Source organism: Vigna unguiculata, chromosome 3 (genome assembly GCF_004118075.2).
Source record: "Vigna unguiculata cultivar IT97K-499-35 chromosome 3, ASM411807v1, whole genome shotgun sequence".
NCBI lineage: Eukaryota > Viridiplantae > Streptophyta > Magnoliopsida > Fabales > Fabaceae > Vigna > Vigna unguiculata.
Window position 1 is genome coordinate 65,140,732 of NC_040281.1, and position 22,067 is coordinate 65,162,798.

Genomic DNA, 22,067 nt, shown 5'->3' on the forward strand with positions numbered 1-22,067 from the left:
ATATTTGTAACAAGCTTGACACATACGATTTGTATGCTCCAGCTTGAGGGGGAGTGTTAGATATAGTTTGATATTATTAAGATATTGTTAGATATTGATAACCACAATATCAAACAATATCTTCTATTTAATCTTTTTATTTTCAGTTACTCTTTTTACTTGTACCTCTCTCTATTATAAATAGATTACCCTATGTGTGGTTTATACACAAGGGAGATTAATCTCAATCCCTATCTTCTTTATTCTCAACAGTTATAACCAAGATCCCTCTCCAGTCGCATCTGAGTGCCTTAACATACTGATTTACTTCATATTTTGTTCAACTTTCAGATGTCGATTGTAGATAGTACTTACTGGTTATATACATGTGTTCAGTGTTGTCTAGCAGGTTGTTGAAAACATGGCCAAGCATCATCCTGATTTGATTATGTGTCGAAAGCAGCCAGGGATTGCCATTGGACGACTGTGTGAGAAGTGTGATGGCAAGTGTGTGATCTGTGACTCTTACGTGCGTCCTTGTACACTTGTCCCCGTTTGTGACGAATGCAACTATGGGTCGTTTCAGGGTCGATGTGTCATATAAGGAGGAGTAGGAATATCTGATGCCTACTACTGTAAGGAATGCACGCAACAGGAGAAAGATAGAGATGGTTGCCCCAAAATTGTTAATTTAGGGAGTGCCAAAACTGATTTATTTTATGAACGCATAAAGTATGGTTTTAAGAAAAGATGACAGGGGTAGCTTACTGAGATGCTTGTATCTATTAAAGTTTTTGTACGTATGTGTCTTATTCTTGTTCGGATATAAAAACCATAGGAAGACCTTTAGTATGTAAACTTTCATATGTTGAAAAGCTTGTTTAAATTGCTGCTGATAAGAGAATTATGAAAGCATCATCAACTTAAACTACCGTAAGATCATTGTTTGTATTCGTTGGTAATTTAAACAAATGGCCTGATTAAATGTTTACGTTGATATTCGGCTAGAATTTGTGCCTGTTGAGGGACAATTGGCATTGTGGCTAGTGTAATGATCTTTAAGGTTTGGCACGTGGTTTGGGAAATTGGGGTTTAATTAAAGGGTGTTTTTATGTTTGTTTTAAAAATATTGTTTGGGAATTGAAAAGTAAATTACGTAATATTAGTTATTAACGTAAAACACTTGCTGGTGTCCTTGTAATGTTTTGTGGGTGTGATATTTTCCTAAGCAATTTGTAGATTACAAATGTAGCCTCCTCAATTCAGCTACTGATTTAGCATTTCACGAAGTATTGTAATATGATTGCAACCACAACAGTCTCGACAATAGCAGTTATCGACACCTAAACAAATATTAGTAGCATCTAGGTCTGATTTTTGCCTATCTAGAAATACAACTTGCTATTTCCTTACACAGGACATAAAAGCTAAGAGCAGGTCTGGTCAACCTTATGGTTGAACTCGTCCAAAGACAGCAAAGAAATAAACAGGTTCAAAGGGGATGAATAGCAGATTATATCAGGTAGAAATCAGCCTTCTATGCTTGATAACCAGAGCAGCTTTAATTGAATGAAGTGAGTTTGCTCACATGAGTTGACAGTTGATAGTCAATCATTGATGCGTGCTTCCTTCTTCCAAAAGCAGAGTGATGATTGATTTAATGATCTCATTATTCAGACCAGTTGCATTCTGAAAGCAAACACAAACACAAGTATTATTCTCGTATTGAAAGCAGTCACAGATTGATAGAATACTTCAAATGCGGCTAATAGTTAAGTGCTAAAATTAGCTCAAAATTCAGCCAATTGAGGGAAACAGTAGACACTGATAAAACTGGTTGCATTATGATTGTGACTGGTGATTAGAAGCTTGAATTTCATATTTAACTAAAACAGCTATGAACTTACAGTAGACTTAGAAGCATTACAACTACCAGAATATATTCTAGAAATAGGTTATAGCCAGACCGATGAGACGTGTGTGATATTTGTTTACGTATTTTCAGTTATTTCTTTTTTAATCTCTATCCTTTAAAAGGGAGAATACTGAGTGTAGATCACAATTAACATACAAATTCTTTTTCTTTCAAGTCAGACCATCCAGTTTGGTCAAGCTATGAGAAAGTGTTTTGCAAATGGAGTTATGACAGTTTGGTCTAACTTTATTTGGACAGTCCAGATAGCAAAACTAATTTGCTTTACTAGGAAAATGCAAGTTTGATTTTCCTTATGACTTTTTACTTTTGTTTCTTTTGGTGTTTAGCCCCTTATTGCGCAAAAAAATGTTTCTTATTTCATTCCAGGGTGTTGTGAGAGATAATTTAAATTTTTTTCTTCATCCTCACTATTGTTAAAGGATTTTCTGCACACTCTATTTCACAGTTAAATTACGTAGATTTCATTTTGTGGAAAAGTGGCTATCATTGATACAACGAGGGAATAAATAGGAAAAGAAGAATAATTCTGTATACTAATCTGGCCGATAAATCCGGAAAATAGTTATTCATATAACTGCTGTAGTTACCGGAAAATTATTAACAGCATAAATCAGATAATTTTTCTGATTGATTTCCGCATATCAAATCTCTTGACTCTGATTTCTTTCCTTAATTTTCAACAATCATATCAATATTAATTCCAAATCAAAATTTAACAAATTTTATTTGCTTCTTGTTAGATATAAGAAGCTTAGGCTCATCTCTTTGTATTTACCTATTTTTTCATAAACACAAAAATTGACTGTCATTTTATTTGAGAAAAATTGATTGTCAAAAGAAATTTGTATTGAGTTTGTTGAATCGAATGATCAATTTGCAGATGTGTTAACCAAGTTCTTAAGGGGACCTCAAATTGAGTCTATCTGTTCCAAGTTTGGAACATCAAATTTGTATACTCCAGCTTAGCTTGTGGGGGAGGGTTTGAATTAGTATTAAGTCTGGGTAGAAAGTAGAAGTGTTGGGAGCTACTACCTGCTATATCTATGCGTTGTACCTGGTTCTATACCTAGACTATTAGTGCAGTCTTTTGATCTTTCATCTTCGCATTGTATCAGATTTCTATCATTGTAAATAAATAGAAGATCATAAGAGGGCTCTTTTAAGTCCTGCAAAAATGTATTTTTTCTCTTATCAATCTCAAGTATAGCCTTGGTTGCTCTTTAATGTTGGTCTCTTTATCAACTGGATGTCAAAAATGTTTTCCTTAATGATAATTTGCAAGAAGAAATTTATATGGAGCAACATCTAGGTTTTGTTGCTTAGAGGGAGTCTTTTGGATTGGTATGTCATATCCACAAATCTTTATATGGTGTCAAGCAATCTCCTAAGGCTTGGTTTGGAAAATTTGGCATTGTTGTTTAACAATTTGATATGGCTCAGAATGAAGTAGATCATTTAATATTTTACCGTCACTCAAGAGCTGGGTGTATTTATTTAGTAATACATGTTGATGATATTGTACTTACAAGCAATGATCACTATGACATCTTTTAGGTACAGCAACACCTTTGTCACCACTTTTAGACTAAAGACTTTGACAAACTTAAATATTTCTTGGGAATTGAGGTAACACAATTCAAGGGAACTTTTGTATCTCAAAGGAAGTATGAATTAAATATTTAGAAGGAAATTGGGAAAATGAATTCAAATTCTATTGACATATCCATGGAACTCAATGCCAAACTCCTACCAAATATGGGGGGGCCACTCTCAAATCCTGAGAAGTATAGATTAATTGCATTCAATATCTTTGATGTTTTTAAAATCAAACTTGAACTCCTTTATAGGTGGGAAGTGAATAGAATTTTGACCATTAAACTTCAGTGGTAAAAAATGCTTAATAATTTTAGCCACCCACCACAGAATATCTTTGATGTTTTTAAAATCAAACTTGAACTCCTTTATAGGTGGGAAGTGAATAGAATTTTGACCATTAAACTTCAGTGGTAAAAAATGCTTAATAATTTTAGCCATCCACCACAGAATATCATTAACAATGGAAATAAAGCTTAAAATGGCACCTCTGGCTTTCTGATAAGCTCCTTCATAATGGAGTCGAGAGCTAATCGCAGCTCCTTGAACAAGACAGCTACTTGGGCAGGTGCTGTCAATTTCAACCATCCATCAATTATGACCTGACCAGTCTATCACAAAAAGCAAAGAAAATTAAAAATAAGAAACATCTATTACACTTCGGAGAGTGCATATTTAAACAATCTAACCAAAATACACGTTCCCATTAAGAAAATACTTATTGTTTTAAGCAAAGTTCCCTAACTAACCCAACTACAAAAATTTCAATAGATTGGTACTTTTTCAATTAAAATGGAGGAGCAATTTCAGCACTGTTTCTGATACAATACACAGACATAATAACTGAAAAATGTAATCTATGATGGATATAATATATTCCTACAATCCAGGATCAATGATCTTGTACAATAAATATAAAATATACTGTCAACCTATTAATCCTCCTAATTATGAAATGTAATTAAATCTCCTAATTATGTAATTAAAACTGTACAAGGAAATATTAACAGCAGCATAAATCAAGGAATTCTGACATTAGCTAATCTAGAATTTCTTATAGAATTGTCCTTGTTAATTACATAAATTAAAAGTTGTTAGAAGTGGGTTGTTGGAAATCCCACATCGACTAGAGATAAGGAAATTTCATAGTATATAAGTGGAGTGAAAACCTCACCTTACAAGCAGGTTTTGTGGGGTTGAATTAGGCTTAAAACCCATTTCTAACAAAAGTTACAATAGATCCTTAAGTTCATGGTTAATTCGGCCATTGTTGAAATCTTTTCTTAGAACTTCCAGGTGTATAAATGGCTTCTCAAGTTGATTCATGATATGGAGAAATGGATTTGGAATTTCATTTGGACTGGTGACACTCAAAGGCAAGGGTTGATGACTGTGAATTGGACTTGGGTTTGTGCGCAAAAATCGTTTGGTGGTTTGCAGGTAACAAATATTTTGGTGGAGAATAAGGCCTTCTTGCTTAGATTAGCTTGGGACTTTGTGTGTAGTGTTCTCTCTTGGACTGAGATGATGAAAAAATGGTTTCTTAAGTGTAAATAAAAGTATGTGGCTTATCATTCCTCTTCTATATGATCATGGATTAGAGATTTGTATGATGTTGTTTTGGAAAATACTTTTTGGACGCTGGGCAAGGGAGATGGTATTAACTTATGGAACGATCTTTGGTGTTCCTCTAAAAGCATATCTAATTTGGCCAGAATGCCTCTTCAAGACAGAATTAAGCTTATCTCACTGGTTGAGGATGCTTGAACAAGTTCTGAATGGAAGGATATTCCTTCTTTTTAGGGTTAATGCAAATTCTCTTTCCTGGTTATCACTGAGGAAAGGGACATACCAAATTGAAAACTAGAAAAATCAAGTCTTTTGGACCAAAAAGCTGATAGGAAGTGTTTTTTGGTGCATGTGGCTGGATTTGATTTGGGGGTCTGATATGGTGTTATTCCCCAGCCAAATCCCTTATGTTATGGAAACTTTTGCATTTGAGGTTTCCATCCAATTGATGACCCTGTCCAAAGAAAGGGGGTCTCTCTTTGTTCCATGTGTTCCTTATGCGAAAAAAAAGTCTCTTTTTCATCTCTTTTTTGATTGCGATGTGGCCATGAAGTTCTGGTTGTGGGTGAAACATACTTTTGGAACTTTATGATTGCTTCTACTGATTTAGTTATTGTTTTTCTAAAAAACAATGCAGTCCTCTAATTAGGTTGATTTGTCAGGCTGTGGTTATTGGGATTGTCGAGATGATTTTGCGTATGAGAAACTGTTAAGAAGTGGACTTTAAGCCTAACACAAAACTAACGTGTAAGGTGAGGTTTGCACCCACTTATATACTTTAAATTGGCTTCATCTCTAGTGGATGTAGAACTTCCAACACCCCCTTGACGTCGAGGTATATACATCTCGTGCATGAGACTAGACATGAATGGGTGGTCCGATAACAGTCCATTTTAAGAAGTGGACATTAAGCCTAACTCAGCTCCACAAAACCGGCTTGTAAGATGAAGTTTGCACTCACTTATATACTCTAAATTGACCTTATCTCTAGTCGATGTGAAACTTCCAACAGACATCCCTCTGCTGAGGTATATACATCTCGAGTGTGGGACTTGATATTAATGGATGGTCTGATAGCGGCCCAACAGCGGGTGAAATAAATGCCCAACAAACAACAACTCTTGCTAGGATAGACTCTAATAATGACTCTAATACTATGTTAAGAAGTGGTCTTTAAGCTTAACTCAACCCCACACAACCGGCTTATAAGGTGAGGTTTGCATCCATTTATATACTCTAAATTGGCCTTATCTTTAGTCGATATGGGACTTCCAACAATAACTATGTCTGTAATAACATATATCAAAATCATATCTTTATAATTAGAAATATGAAGATCACATTTGTATTATTCTAGGATGATATCTGTATAACTAAAGGGTATTAAATTTCCTCTATTTATTGTATTGATTTCTTTTTCCTAATATAAATAAATCACTTGTGCTGCCATAGAGATATGGGGTTTCAAATCAATGCTTGTCTTTTAGTTATAGTTTATCACAGCTAATACTAAGAAACTTAAAGATTGCAAGCTGTCCCTAACAGACTGACAAAACAGATAAATGTGCTGAAAAAGTAGAGTAAGGCTAATGCAGTTGGGTTCTAATAATCCCGAGTACATGATACACCTAACAAAAATCATTACTATTTCCTTTCAATTTAGTACTTTTTCCATTGAATACATATCATTTGTTGGGAAAAGAGTAACATGTACCTGATGCTGGACATTGATTGACCCTCCGAACAGCAAAATGGAGTATGGAGATATGACAGAAGTATCTCGAAGAAATACTTTGTTTGTTTCAACCTGACCATTTCACCAATAAACAATCTGTCTAAAATCTCAAGAATTGAATTGCAAGTAATTGTGCATAAATATACATAATTCATGCAGAATCATATGAAACATTAAAAGATTATAGAACACTTAAAAGATTATATAATAATTGTATGAAACATGAGTGGCTAATACATCAAGAAATACTAGCAAAGGACCCAATGGAACATGAACAAACTTTTGCAATGTTAAATTTAACATGCATCAATTCTGTTGATCAAAATTCTCAAGGTCAATAAAGTTAGCGACAATTTGCTCATAGTAATTTTAGATTTGTAAATATGTAAATACCATGAATTTGATGCTAAAAGGAATTAATAAACTTCTGCAGACAAAAGTATCAGCAAACCTTTTCAAGGAAGACAAGAAAGGGGTACTGGAATGCTTTTGAGTTACTGTTGATAGATGAAGGGTGAATATGAACCTCTCTTCTTCCATCAAACCAGACTGTATGACGAGAATTTGCAGAGCTAGAAGACTGCTTAAGGCTGCTGAGAGCTGCTGCGACAATGCCATGTTCACCAGCAGCTACATTGGGGTATAAACCTGCACATAATATAGCCTGCAGGAGTGCACTTAGAGATTTTCTATGAAAAAAGAATGGTGGTGATCAAGGCAGTCAAACGTGACAACTAAATTAAAATGTGGAAAGTTTTGTAAACTCAAAAATATCTAATAAAAATAACATTTAGAAACATAAATAGCATTATGCAGGAAACACAATAACAACTTCACATTTTAATTCCATAATAAAGAAAAGACTCATCCGCTTTTGGTTCCTCATATAGTTAATAGCGGATAGCTATCACAACCCAAAACCGCTATAGAGAGATAGCAGTGGCAGGAAATGTTAAGATCTGGACGGTCTAATACATAAACGGTCTATGAATACTAGAGAACCTCTTACACTCCTTTTCAACAACTACAAACCTGTGGATTACTTGGAGCAAATTTACCGCAAGAACAACACAGCCAAGTACTTTCAAGGTCAGATTGATATTGCCAATTATCAGCAAGGATCTATGTATGTTTAGCATTATAACTCTGATTTTCTGAATCTGTGGCAGAACATTCTGCCATTTTACACCTCGGTGTCCCTAAGGAGTTATTATGTGCTATTCAACACATTTATGAAGACAACAAATGCTATCAATTTCTTAAGAAGCTTCACCCATATTAAATTATGATTTTTAGATAAGTCGTATCATGTATTTATTGTCATTAGCTTATATAAGATGAACTTTGCTGTGTGCAGCCCATTCAGAATTTTCAGCATCTTTCCATCTATCTTTCTCTATTTCAACATGAATTACATAACGTCAAAATGATTGTAAAATATATCAATTTAAAGCTTAATAAAACAAAGAAGCAAACATTACGTAAAAGTTGTAATGAAGTTAATATGAAAATTTTACCTTAAGAACTGACGAATGATGCGCATATATATTAAATGGTTGTGATGCATCAGAAAGCCAATCGTCAAGACTCCCTATTTTTTTTCCATGTTTCTGAAGTGATCCAAATAATGTATAAGAATTTTTTCCATACAACACAACATCCTTTAAACTTAAAAATAAGAAAAGAAGCATACCTGATAATCTTTTGGACGAGTGATGAGACCAATATCTGCTAGCAAAGTTCCAAACTGCGTCCTCATCTCCCTGACATCAAATACACTAGCTACTGAAAAGAGTTGATAAAGAATATAATTTACGAAGAAGAGATTGAATTAACAAGTCATCAAATGTTGTTTGCTTAATGTAAATTAGTACTAAGGGTTGGAAGATAAAAATAAACTAAACATCAAAATATCATAAATAAGCTATGCATATTCTTAATGTATCCTCTCATCTATATTGAGTTGGCAGTTCCATTTTATCAGGTTCCTATTGATCACTCTTTTCTCAAATCTATTTGCTCTGTTACAAATAGGAGATGAAATGATCAAGTCAGGCAGGACTATTATCCAAGATGCTGTGATTGGTATTATTAACAAAATATGGTTCAGCAGAAATAAACTGAGGTTTTGTAAGATAGATTATCATTACATTAAGCATAAAACTTTTGCAAACCTAATCTTGTAGGTAGCATTTGAGCTGGTGGTGGCATAAATAACATTAAGGAATTTGCTATAACCAAAGTCATTGTTGTATTTGAACATCCTAGGAAATTTGTCAAGATTATTCAAGTTAGCTGGAGACCTTCAATTAATGTTTGGGTTAAATGCAACTCCGATGGAGCAGTTAGAGGATTCACTAAAAGGCTTGCAATAGATTTTGAAAATTAATTTGGCTACTACTTTGACCTGTTCTGAAGTTATTTCGGTTCAATCCCTTCTCCATGAGCTAAAGGTTTCAGTTTGAGCTCCTATTATCTACATTGACTATTTTAGTATCGCTGCTGAGTCACAATCTCATGCTACACTCAGAGCAAGCACTTGCAGCCAGATATTCTTTTTCCGGAGGGTTCTCAAGAAGTCTCTCATTGTTGATCTTGTTGCTCAAGAGCAAGTTGCTGACATTCCCACCTAGCCTCTTACAAAGGCTCAGTTCTTCAATCTAAGCAACAAACTCAGTTCTAACCTCAAGTGTTTTAACTTCAGTTTTAATCACTAGACTAGTCTTTGCTAGCTGTAGTTAGTAGTAAGGTGTCCATTCTGTTACAGGAAGTTACACAAACTTCTTCTAATCTCTACTATAGTTACCTGAATCCTACATGAGGTTCAGAAAAAATCTGTAAAAGAACTTTTTTCTTTTTCAATTCTCAGTTTCTATAATTCTACAGCAATCAATATCGAGATAAAGAACAGATGAAACAATATGAAGTGGTAGCTGAACTGCACTCCTAACAGAGAAAAGGGGAGAAGTTAAGAATACAGGAGAAGAAAATGTGAAGTAACCTCTTTCGTCACTTGAATGAGATGTAGATAGAAAGAAAAATACCTTATCATAAACATTACGGAGCTGCTCAGAAAAACTGAACTGCAGAATTTCTGTGCTGCTTTAGCTCCTTTCTGCAGGGTTGAAATTATTAAGCAATTAAACCTGTGTTCTGAAAAAACAACGTACTCAAAATAATATGCACATATGTGTAAGTTTCTATGGATAAATATACACAGTGTATTTGATCCACCACTAGATAAGTAAATCCTTTTCATAATCACGATAATTGATTGTATGTGATCCAAGCATGTTCTCTACCCTCCCTCCCTAACCCCACAAATAGATACCATTTATTGGCAACCTAAACTGTAGTCATTTCCAGGTATGGCTGCTTGTGCTGGTATTTTTAGGGTTAATAGAGGAGAATATATTGGTAGTTTCTCATATTTTTTAGGAGTTCAGAATACTATTTATGCAGAAACTATGGGAGTCCCAATGGAATATACTTGGAATGCGAAATTTAGAAAGCTTTCGATTGAATGTGATTCTACTTTGGTCTGTTTAGCTTTTACAACCCTTTCTATTGTTCCTTAAAGACATAGAGGAAGATGGCATAAATGGCTACAATTGTGTAAATCCATGGATTTTAAAGTTTCTAATATTTTTCGCGATGTTAATCACTGCGTAGACAAGTTGACAGCTTTAGGGCTGGAAAACAGAGAAGGTTTTAAATGGTTCTCGATTTTTCCTCCTGTGATAAGCTTAGATTTTTTTCATAATAGGATTCTTCTTCCCATATTCAAATTTGTATAGGCTTTTTGCGAAGTTGTTTCATCTGTTCGGCATGGGTTTGGTTTGGTTACACTATGTTTTTTGTTTCTTTGTTTTTCTTTTTGTTTAATAAATTTTTATGTCATGACAAATGATAGATGCCTATTGGGTTGTCTGCATAGCTAAGATGTTAAAATTCATAATGATGCCTAACATGAGTTTTAGAACAACAAAATTGTAGTCATTTCTTCTTATAGGGTTGCTATATGTGTGTTGTTAGTTTGTGCACTAAAAAAAGTAACATATAACTTAAAAGTTATATTGTATGTGCCTCAACCACGCTACGAAGGTAAAATGATATGAAAGTTATTGACAGGATGCATAAAAATGAAATTGCAAATACATACTGACCTCAGTAAAAATCCTCTGCCACCTTTTATAAGCTGTCATCATCAATAAGTGATCAGATTGTCGATCAATATCATTTGTGTTGCCAGTCCCGTCTATCTTATCATTCAACAGTGTCAATTTTGCTCTTTCAACATTTTGCCTCTGAAGATAGCATAGCAGTTTATTTAAAATCTAATATGAAGTAAAGCTTGGGAAAATTTTATGAAAGAACAGATGGAATACCTCGTCCTTAGGATATACAAATGGAGACTTGTAACTCAGAAATGCAGCAACAGAGAGAATAGGAGACAAACAACCAAATATCGCACCATACAGAAGCATCTGCAATTACACAAACAATTCCTTCCGTGGATGGTTCAGCGTGCCTTATATCAGATTTTTCTCAACATCAGTGAAGAGAAGAGCAGCATACAAATGGACATAGCGAGCACCACATTTTCAGTAAATTTGATATATGGTATTATCATTTACCAGACATAATGTCAATTAAGGAGAAGAGTCTTATTTTAGCATAAACAATAAAGATCTTACAAACAAGAAATAAAAATTTCAAGTGACTTCTGTATTTTAATTTAATTTTGCTTTTGTTTATATTATTATATATATTATGCTTTATTTTGTTTATTACATATTATGCCATAAACAATCTTTATGACTTTTAATGCTATATATTCATTATTATTACCATTCCTAAGTTATTTATATTACATATTTTGACCATGATATATGTTTACTAATAAAACATCATGCTTTAGATGTATTAGTGTTATTTGTTCATCTATAGTGTTATATGTGTTGGAAGTCCCACTTCGACTAGAGATAAGACAATTTTATAGTATACAAGTGAAGTGCAAACCTCATCTAACAAACCAGTTTTGTGGGTTGAGTTAGGCTTAAAGTCTACCTTCTAACATGGTATCAGAGCCATTGTTTAAAAAGTCTATCCTAGCGCGATTTCTTGAACATTCTGTTCCACCCGCTATCGTGCCGCTAACAGACCACCTATTAATTTCTAGTTTCACGCACGAGATGTATATACCTCAGCGTGAGAGGGGGGTGTGTTGGAAGTCTCACATCGAATTTGTTAGAATAGTTTTTCTATGACACCTACCTTTTCTGTTACATATGTAAAAAATGAGACTAATATTATATGAAACTTTTGAAAGAAATTCCTTTTGAAAAAAAATGAAACTAAAATATAGCGAAAAGAAATATTGAAACCAAATATGTTAATGATATCTTTGTGATTTTTAGAATAAACAAAGTTTTTCTACAAAATTTGAACAAACACTTGTTGACTCATATGGTGAATCACAACAAAAGTTGTTTCTAGAGATAAGCCAATTTCATAGTATATAAGTGGGGTGCAAACCTCATCTAACAAGCCGGTTTTGTGGGGTTAAGATAGGCTTAAAGTTCACCTTCTAACAATATGTTTCTGTAGTTTGTTTTAATTATTTTACAGCTGTGTTTTATTTTCTAGACTAATTGTAGTTCTAGGAAGCTACACTGGTTTGTAACTGTCTGTAACCTCTCTCCATTGGTATGTAACTTTTCTTGGTCCTTTATATGTTATGCAATAGAACAAAATTGTAATTTTTATCTTTTCAGACTGATAGTACAACCTATATCTTTCCGGTCACACAACTGCATTTTACTATCTTGTATTATTATTCTTTCCATCATCCTCACCAAAGTCTATTATGGTGTCAAGAGCTTGTTCATGGTCCACAATAGATAGCCACTCCAATTACAATTCCCTACCTTCTCCCCCCAGAATTTTTTGACCACTGTTGTTCAACATATGAGAGCTGAGAATGACATTCCACATTTTGGTAGAAAAGTTGATGCAATGTCACACCTAGCCTAGGAGAAGAAGGTTGAAAGGCTGCATCCATTCATTGTAAAGTGTAGTAAATATCATATAGTCAGTTTGTGCGCTTCTAGGTTCATAGGGCATGCATATGAATGGTGGCAGCAAAGACAATATAGTGTAAGAAGTGGTAGAACATTGTCCATTAGAGATTGTATGAGTTGAGGGCATGCATAAGAAGAAAATTTGTTCCACCTTTTGAGAGAAACCAAGAGCTGAAACGGGAGATGAGAGAAATCGAGGAAATGGGTAGACTTAATTAAAAGTGAGAAAGAGTTATTTTGTAGAGAAAAGGAGTTTAAAGAAAGTGTTTTAAAGCTCTTGAGGGATAAGGAGAAAAAAAAGATTGAAAGAAGTAAAAAGGAAGAAACACATCTAGAAATAAGAGCAATAGAGTTGCAGAAGAAAGCAAAAGAGGACGAAAAATAAAGAAAAAGAGAGAATAAGACAAGAGGAGGAGCTTGAGAGAAAATTAAAAGAAAAGGAGATCAAGTTTCAAAAGGGAGTAATCCCATCTTTAAATTCTCCTTCATTTTTCATTAATTCTTGTCTTAATTCCTTTTAAAAACCTTGAGTCCATTTTCTTCAATTATTTCGAGTTAAAATACATTGAGTTAAAATTACCATTTTCTTATCAAGTGTAAATCAGTACTTCTGTAAAGTGGGTCTCGTACAAAATTCTTCCAAAATTAAAAGCCCATCTTTACGCATCTCAAGTACAAATAATCTGCATGGTGTCCAAAAATAAAATGAAATTTTGTTTAATGACTATTGAAGACGTAATTTTGATCCAGGAGGAACAAAGCTTTCAATGATGTGGGCCTTAAAGTGTAACCATCTTTATCTCAGGTCAGATCCTTTTCAAGATGGAGAGGACGATAGAAATCACCCTACAAGGCTTTCAATGCCAATGACTAGGCCCATTGGTATTTCCATGTTTTTAAATACTTAGATAAATGTATAGGTATAGTGTTTTGTGGTGTAATTAGTAATTTTCTTGGGCTTGTATTTTGGTCCACTTTTATTTCCTTGCATTTATTTGGGCCAACAATGCGCACACAAACAAAGCTTTCAACATGCATTATGGTTTGGGCCCAAAGATCATGTTTCCAGCAACACATCAAGTGGAAGACTAGACTACAACACGTGGGGGAAGAGCACTCTCTTAATTGTGGCTGCATGGACCAAGCAGGGATGCTTTTCCTGTTGGGCTAAGATTCCAGCGTCTTCCAGCATCCCAAATCATTGTCCAACACGTCACGCATCTTTTTCTTTGGTCAGTAAAGAAGCATGCCAATCAACGCCTAGGTGATCAACAACGTCCCAAGTGTTTCCGGCTCTTCAAGCTGCACAACTCGAGATCAAAGGGGTTGTTCTCTCGCTAGGGTTAGGGTTCTAGGGTTCCTTCCTCACAAAGGAGCACTACCTCTCTTCTTTGTTAGGAAGTTCCATTAGTTCTCTTACACGGCTACTGCCTTTACGTCTCTTTGTTAGGGTTAGGGCACGACTGCCTTTATCTTATAAAAAGGAAGTTCTTATTTTTATTGATAGATTTTGATGAATAGAGAGTGGTTTATCCCCCATTTGTCAAAGCTCACTTTCTAAACGAGGTTTCACCTCCTAGGTTTCTGAAACCGAGGTGTTCCAACTAGAATGCGAGAGTGTTTCACATAATGTCATTGAGATTCGAGGATGACGTCTTTGATAAAGTCTTCCACTGCGAGAGTTCATTGATTTCCACAGGTGGATCGACGTATGGAAGCTTCAAGGAAGATTTCCACTGATTAGATCGTGAGGCTGACGATTCTTTCTAAAGTGTCTGTCATCAAGGGATTATTAGAATAAAGATGTCTAATATCTCCTTATTAGTTAGAATAAAATATATTTTTCAAATTCACTCTAATAGGATTTATTTTCCTTATTTAAGAGTGTAATTGTTACAAATAGAGCAGCTGAGAATGTAATGATATTAATAGTATTAATAATATACTTCTTTATTTCCTCTCATTATTCAAGCTTGTATTAGAGCTCCTAATCTAGGGGCTTTGCTTTCACAGCCACCACTATCCTTGAAGATAGTGATGGATTAGAAAGGTGTGCCCCACATCGGTCATCACAACACCAAGAGTCCTGTCACCTACAAAAACACCATGCGCTGCTGCCAGCATCAGCACATATAGCCTATGCACTAGATACTACCAACACCCACCTGCACCTTGTAATCAATTAGCATAGTGGAGAAATACTCTCAAGCACATTCAAAAAAATTCTCCTCTTGTTTCATACACATCCCTTTCTCTCATTTTCTTGGAATCTTTATCATCTTAAAATGATGAAAACAAAGAAAAGCACAATATAATAATTGACAAATTCTTAAGATATAACTACATTGAAAAACAAATTTTGAATTTAAACATTTTAAGAAAAGAGGAAAGGTAAATTTGGTGAACACCTTCCCAATTAATACATCCACAGGTAGTTTTGCTAGATGATGACCAAGAGGTGTGAGTTCTTCATCCCCTTCAAGAGCACCAACCTAAAACAGTGTTGTTTCAATGAAAGCAAACGCATACAAAGATCAGAAAACATTTCGATCTATCATATTATGTACTGCTAGAAAAAGGATATGATTGCACAAGTATTTCCAAACACATGATTGTAGGATTGGGCACATATGCTTCTAGGGAAAGAAAAATACTAGGGAAAGAAATATGAATCACTATACAAAAACGCAATATGCATCAATCTACAACAAAATTCTTAAATTTATATAATAAAAAGAAAATAAGGCAAAAACTAGCTACAAAAACTAGGTATGCAAAAGCTTCACTATATAGAATGTATTTTAAAAGTAGGATATTAAATGCATTATTAGAAGTTGGTTGAAAATTAAATGTATTTCTAGAAGGTAATATAAGTTATTAGAAGATTCTAAAGATCTCTTTGTAATTATTACTTTAGGGTTAGAGTTCTTATAATAGAGACTGTTTCAAATGAATCTATTTGAATAAAAATCTTCTTTCTTTCATATTAATTCTTTCAAGTGAATGAAAACCCAACTAGGATGAGAACACATTGGGAGTTTCTCTGCATTTCTTGGAGTTCAGAATGCCCTTTTTGCTGAGTTCATGGGAGCCATCCATGCCATCAAATATGCTAGAAGAGTCAAATTTAGAAGACTAGTTCGAAGTTGTACCGTGGTCTATTAGAGGTCATTGCAGGAAATGCATTAAGTTTTGTAGAGATATTGATGATAAGGTGTCACATATTTTTTGAGAAGAAAATCATTGTGCCGATAAGTTGGCAAGTTTAGGCCTGTCTTCTAGAGAAGTGTTTAACTGGTATATGGTTATGCCAATTGTTATAAGTTTGTACTTTTATCATAATAGGTTTCTTTTTCCTGTGTACAAGGCTTCTTAGCCAGTGTATAGCTTTATAGCTGGCTTGTTTCTTGTTCATGGGTTTTGGTTGGGTTCCCCCGTGAGTTCTTTGTATCTTTCGTTTTGTTTTTAATAATATTTTTATGTGATTGGCAAATGATAGATGTCTTTGGAATGTTAGCCTAGCTAAGATGCCAAGGATCACAGTGATGCCTAACATGAGATTTTTTTATTTAAAAAAAAAAGGTTAGGACTCCAAACTAAATCAGTCATTTGCAGCATACCTAAAATGTATAAGGCATCTATAAAATCTGCCATTCCTTAATGGACAAGAACAGTATTAGCCATGCCGAATGTTGAACAAATAAATATGATATTCTGCCATTAATGCGACTGCAACCTAGCCAGTTTGGCTTTAAAATAAACTATGTATTATTTTTCACTTTTTTTGCACATATAATGAAATCAGTGACACAGTAAGAAAAAACCATAAATTACCTCGTACAACAAAGATATTGCTGAATCCATTGCTTCAACCTTGGGAGGTTCCAATGCCTGTAATGGAAATGTATTGAAGAAAACTGTCCAGATAATCTGATCAGGTTTGTCTTAGAATAAAAGAGTTTACCTCCAACAAAAATGGTTTGATATATCCAAAAGACAGTAACTTAATCTGCAAGCACAATTCCACTAATGGCATCCGAAGCATCTCTGGAACCTTCACAAGCAGAATATAATAAAAACATAGGACAATAATATACATATACATACATACATCCATGTATAGCAAATAACAAATAATTAGGATAATATTCTTAATATCAACATAGTGATCAGGAAAAAATCTGTCGTAAACAATAGATTATTAGGATAAAAAATATTCTCAATATCACCATAGTATTTAGTAAAAAAATATCTTCCCATTCATTTCAGCATATTTCTATTTCTTTTTTTCAAAGGTTTTGATTATTACAAATAGAGATGATGATAATGTAATCAGTGTGATTGTTAGCAATAAAATAATACTTTATTTTCTTACACAGAAGATGACAAACCAATCAGTGAATCAGAAAGAAGTCATTAGCATAAAGAAACTTAATCTGCTGAGCGTTTTATGAGGTGCTGAGTGGATGCACTTAAATGACAACCACTTTTCTCAGACTCTAAATAGAAGCTAGACACAAACCAAAAGTGGGGAGAATGCGAGAGAAGATATTAGGGACCACGAAATTGGAGCTCTATATACATAACCTGTGCTAATTTTTCTTCTCGTCTCTTCTTGTATCTAAGAATTGTCTTGCTCATCATGAGTAGCACATCCTCCACACACACACACACGAATGCGAGAGAAGATATTAGGGACCACGAAATTGGGAGCTCTATATACATAACCTGTGCTAATTTTTAAATTAATACATTGTCAACTAACACAAAAATGAATCTAATCTATCTATCTAACATCCAAAAAAGTGAAAAATAATGATCCTATAAGATTTTTTTCCTTATTTTTATAATCATAATAGAAATTTAAGTGATAAGTTTACAAGTTTATGAGCTTTTTAGAAAATCATTAAATTTGTGGTCATTAACATTGTGTTGGAGTCATGTCAAAATCATGTCAAAGACAAAAAAATGTCTTTCAAATTGGACATTTTACTAACATGTGTCAGACATGGGACACACCATTGATATGAGTGTCCGGGTTTCATAGATTATAACTGTCAAAAGATTAACCATTCGTGTATTCCAAATTCATCTCTTTCTTCAATTCTAATATGGTATCAAGAGCCAGTTGTGGATCCACATTGGTTAATCCAAATTCCCTCCCATCCCCCTCCCAGTTTTTTTCAAAATTCCACAGTCAAAAAACTGGATGACTCCAATAACCTACGTTAGGAGTTTGACCCTGTGACTAAGGCTCATAGATTCCACCATTTTGTTGTCAAACTAGTTATCCATCCACGGTTTCTCATAGAAGAAGACTGGGAATCTAGGACTATTAACCTTGCATATGAAAAATGGGAGATCCCGGACCAAGTTTTACTTGCTTGGTTGCAATCCACACTATCCAAGAACATTCTATCTTGAGTTCTTGGAGCATTTGACTCTTATCAGACATGGGAGCATATTTATGATCCTTTTTTTACCCAAAGAAAACCCACTGGGCGCCAACTTTGCATTGATCTTCGTGCCTAGTTGCTTGAGAACAAGTCTATGCAAGAGTTCATGGGCCAAATTAAGTCAATTGTTGATGAACTTGTAAGCATTGATTGTCCACTAAATTTTGATGAATAAATTGATGCTATTTTTGAAGGTCTTCTACAAGAATATGTTGTAATCAATTTTGTCATTAAAAGTAAGTACGAAACACCTTGATCATTGAGGATGAGGCTCTCCTTCTTGGTAACGAGTCACGCACCACTCGGCATAAGAAGAACTTCTTCTCTTATTCTGAGCACTACTTGGTCGCTTCTGAACATCCATGTCTTCAAACATCCACGTCTTCGGGATTTCTAGGACACACATCAAGCTTCTCTATACATGGTGGTGCCTGCGGTAGTCATGATCATGGTTGTGGAGGTCGATTTGCTAACTTCAAGTGTCATATAAACCTAAAATACAATCACACTGCTAACGTATGCTTTTACCATTTTCATTCGTCTGTTTAACCACTTGAATCTTTGGTTCTTTATGATTTGACCACCAATCAACCTTTGCATGTCCCTCCAACAACCTCCAAACCTTAGCCCCAGTCTCCTATTTTGGCCACTCAACCTGCTTATGAAGGTCCTGCTTCTAATGTGCCATGTGTTATGCTAGCCAATATGTCCACTTCGGACCATGCCACTACTTAGATCCCTAATTCTAGCACCTCTTTCCATGATACAGGAGACTCTTCAAATATTCAACAATTCTAGCCTTTTGAAGGCCTAGATCAAATTTACATAGGCAACAATGAAAGCTTGCAAGTTCTTGGTTCTAGTTCTACTTGTTTTAGAAATCCTACCAACTCAAATTTCTCTATATGTCCACAACACATTGCTTGTCCCCTCCATTACCAAAAATCTTCCGAGTGTCAATAAACTCGCCCTTGATAATGGTGCTTATTTTGAATTTTATCCTCACAACTATATTGTTAAATCTCAGGCCACCAGTGAAACCCTTCTTAGGCCACCAAACACATAGAGATTGATTGTCACTTTGTTAGAATAAAAGTGCTCTCTAGAGAAATAACAACTGATTTTCTCAATTCTAGTAACCAGTTGGCTTACTTATTCACCAAGACCCTTAGAGGTCCTCAGATTGACTAGATTTGTAATAAACTTGGTGCGTATGACATATAGGCTTCCGCTTGAGCAAGAGTGTTAGAATGTAATTAGTCATTAACTAATAATCAAATACTATTAGCTCTTACAGATTCGAGGAAATTAGGATCATTATTAGTATTTGATTATGGAAATTAGTATAAATAGATACTATGTGGTTTTCACTACACACAACATCATATAATTCTTCTTTTATTTACTAATCCCATAGGATACACTTTTATTTAATGCTTTCAAGGATTTACAAAGGAAAATATGAAAATGAATATATATATTTTAAGAAAGGTATATACTTTCATGACAAAAGACAGACTAAATGCACCTTTGGGTATCCTTTGAAATTTTAAGCATTTCATATTAAGTTAAATACCTGATATGGACGCATGAGCTTTTCAAATCTATGACGAGTGTATAAGCAAAAGCAAATGCCAGGTTTTACACGCCCAGCTCTACCACGTCGTTGCATTGCATTTGCTTGCGAAATCCAATCTTCTACCATGCTAGACAATTTCTATTATCAACCATAAATACAATCAAACCATATCTATAAACAAATTTATTTTACAAAATTGCCTCATTGAGTAGAAGAAAGAAACCATACCTTTTGAGGATTGTAGCGATTCTCTTTATGCTTTCCACAATCAATTACATATATAACATCATCTATTGTTATGCTTGTCTCTGCTATATTTGTTGCTATAACAACCTAGGAGAGAACAAAATGCGAACAAATACGAAGGCAGTAAGGAATAACTATGGAATTACTTTTCTTGATTTCAGAAAGTAGCTGAGAGAAAGAGACAGAGAAACAGAGAGATATCTAGTTTATTGAAAATAAAATGAACTAACTGAACAGTTATAGAATGCTGACTCAGCAGTCATTTACAAACTAAATGAACAGTTACACTCTATCAGAATTTTGATATGAAGAAAAGGCAGAGAAAAACTTAACAAAAGCATAACTGAATATTATTTCACTTAATCAGAAAGAGTACACAAGCTGGGCATATATAAGCTCAAAAGAGGTTACACAAACATAACAAAAAAGCTAACATCCAATTGAATAACTAAATGTTTTACATGAACATCTCTAATGCACTCTAAATGAAATATAACTAACACATCTAACAATACAAATACAGGATGATAAACATATTGCAGATAAAACTTACCTTACGTATATTTCCTGGAGGGCGTAAAAACACCCTTTTCTGTTCACTTGACGCAACCGTTGAATGCAAAGGAATAATCCATTCAGAAGATGGCCCACCAAATTGTCTAGATGCAACCAACTTATCATGTAAATAGTTTATTTCCGACATTCCCTATCAAGACAAGTTATAAGAAAAAATATAACTATTTGCACTAAAAAAGTACAGGTAAACATATCAACTCAATGCATAACCAAGTAGTCTTACAGGTAGGAATACAAGGATGGCACCCTCACTACAGGTTTCATCAACGAAACATATTAGATCTTCAAGCAGTTCATAATCAATAACATCTTCATTCAATCTTTTCTGGATGAAAAAATATTGAAGGGTCAAATCAGCGTGCCGTTTTCAAATACTATACAGATTCACAGCTCAAAAATGATTTACCATATTTTGTTGAGTTTGTTCACTGTAAAACTCATAACAACTTGGAACAAAGTATGGATTAACTTGTCCTTCAGAAAGCAGAGACTCATCACCCCAAGCAGATAAGACTAGATTCTTCCTACCCCTGCTCTTTGTCACAACATCTCTCTGCAAAATCTAGATTACAATGCTTCACGAATAAGAGGAAGGAAAATTCGTACTAAAATATAATTCAGACAGTGTATGCTGCAAATAATAAAAAGTATAAAGAATATATAATATAGGGATTAAATCACAGTCATAGACATCCAACAGTAACTAAAGCTGATCAGAGATTACCTGTCGTCCGGGAAATGCCCCATTTGTTAAAGAAGCTGCAGAATCTGAAGTAAGTCGATACTCAATCTTGTCATATATATCCTCAAGAAAGTATGTTGTCACTGGATGAGTCCTGCCTTCAGCAGTAACTACAGGGCAATTGCTGAAGTATCTTGAAAATAAACTTGAATCAACAGTTGCAGACCTGATCATTATAGTTGCATATATGACAGAAAAATTTAGGCTCAAAGCAAATTAATATAAGATAGTTTAGTCCGTTAATTCCTGTAACAATATAAAACACAAATTTGCATACATTAGAATGATCTTCAGTTTTCTAAAGCCTTTGCTTGACTGCTTCTCAATTAGATTCTTTAGGACAATTAGAAGAAAATCACCCTGTAAAACATGAAAAGGAAAATACATGACATTTATATGTTTAAAAATATAAGATTAGAAAGATAGACTATTGCAGAAACAGAGGACAAATAATACTTCAAACACCACAAAAAAAGTTGAAAATTCCAACATCTACTTTATTCGTTTCTTTAATACCTTTTTTGCTACTGATAGATTTCTTGGAGAGATCATAACTAATATTCACCGTGGTTA

At 34.2% G+C, this 22,067-nt stretch overlaps 1 protein-coding gene and 1 pseudogene across 2 annotated transcripts in view; one reads left to right on the top strand and one right to left on the bottom strand.

Moving 5' to 3' along the window:
• Nucleotides 1-280: 280 nt before the first annotated feature.
• Nucleotides 281-845, top strand: LOC114175108 (annotated as a pseudogene).
• A 370-nt stretch (nt 846-1,215) lies between these two features.
• Nucleotides 1,216-22,067, bottom strand: part of LOC114177199 (DExH-box ATP-dependent RNA helicase DExH7, chloroplastic) — a 40,957-nt gene continuing 20,105 nt past the window's right edge. Inside the window, exons 16-34 of one of the 2 annotated variants that reach the window (XM_028062457.1) lie at nt 21,772-21,854; nt 21,477-21,660; nt 21,159-21,305; nt 20,976-21,077; nt 20,730-20,882; nt 20,159-20,263; nt 19,928-20,068; nt 16,860-16,949; nt 16,730-16,786; nt 15,304-15,387; nt 11,201-11,299; nt 10,979-11,119; nt 9,857-9,927; nt 8,506-8,575; nt 8,330-8,422; nt 7,264-7,476; nt 6,792-6,884; nt 3,997-4,119; nt 1,216-1,668 (exon numbers count right to left, since the gene is read on the bottom strand). In XM_028062457.1, the coding sequence (XP_027918258.1) occupies nt 1,591-1,668; nt 3,997-4,119; nt 6,792-6,884; nt 7,264-7,476; nt 8,330-8,422; nt 8,506-8,575; nt 9,857-9,927; nt 10,979-11,119; nt 11,201-11,299; nt 15,304-15,387; nt 16,730-16,786; nt 16,860-16,949; nt 19,928-20,068; nt 20,159-20,263; nt 20,730-20,882; nt 20,976-21,077; nt 21,159-21,305; nt 21,477-21,660; nt 21,772-21,854 (2,127 nt within the window). In that variant the 3' untranslated portion in view covers nt 1,216-1,590. Of the gene's footprint in view, nt 1,669-3,996; nt 4,120-6,791; nt 6,885-7,263; nt 7,477-8,329; nt 8,423-8,505; nt 8,576-9,856; nt 9,928-10,978; nt 11,120-11,200; nt 11,300-15,303; nt 15,388-16,729; nt 16,787-16,859; nt 16,950-19,927; nt 20,069-20,158; nt 20,264-20,729; nt 20,883-20,975; nt 21,078-21,158; nt 21,315-21,476; nt 21,661-21,771; nt 21,855-22,067 lie in introns of both variants that reach the window. The other variant, XM_028062456.1, reaches the window with a different exon arrangement.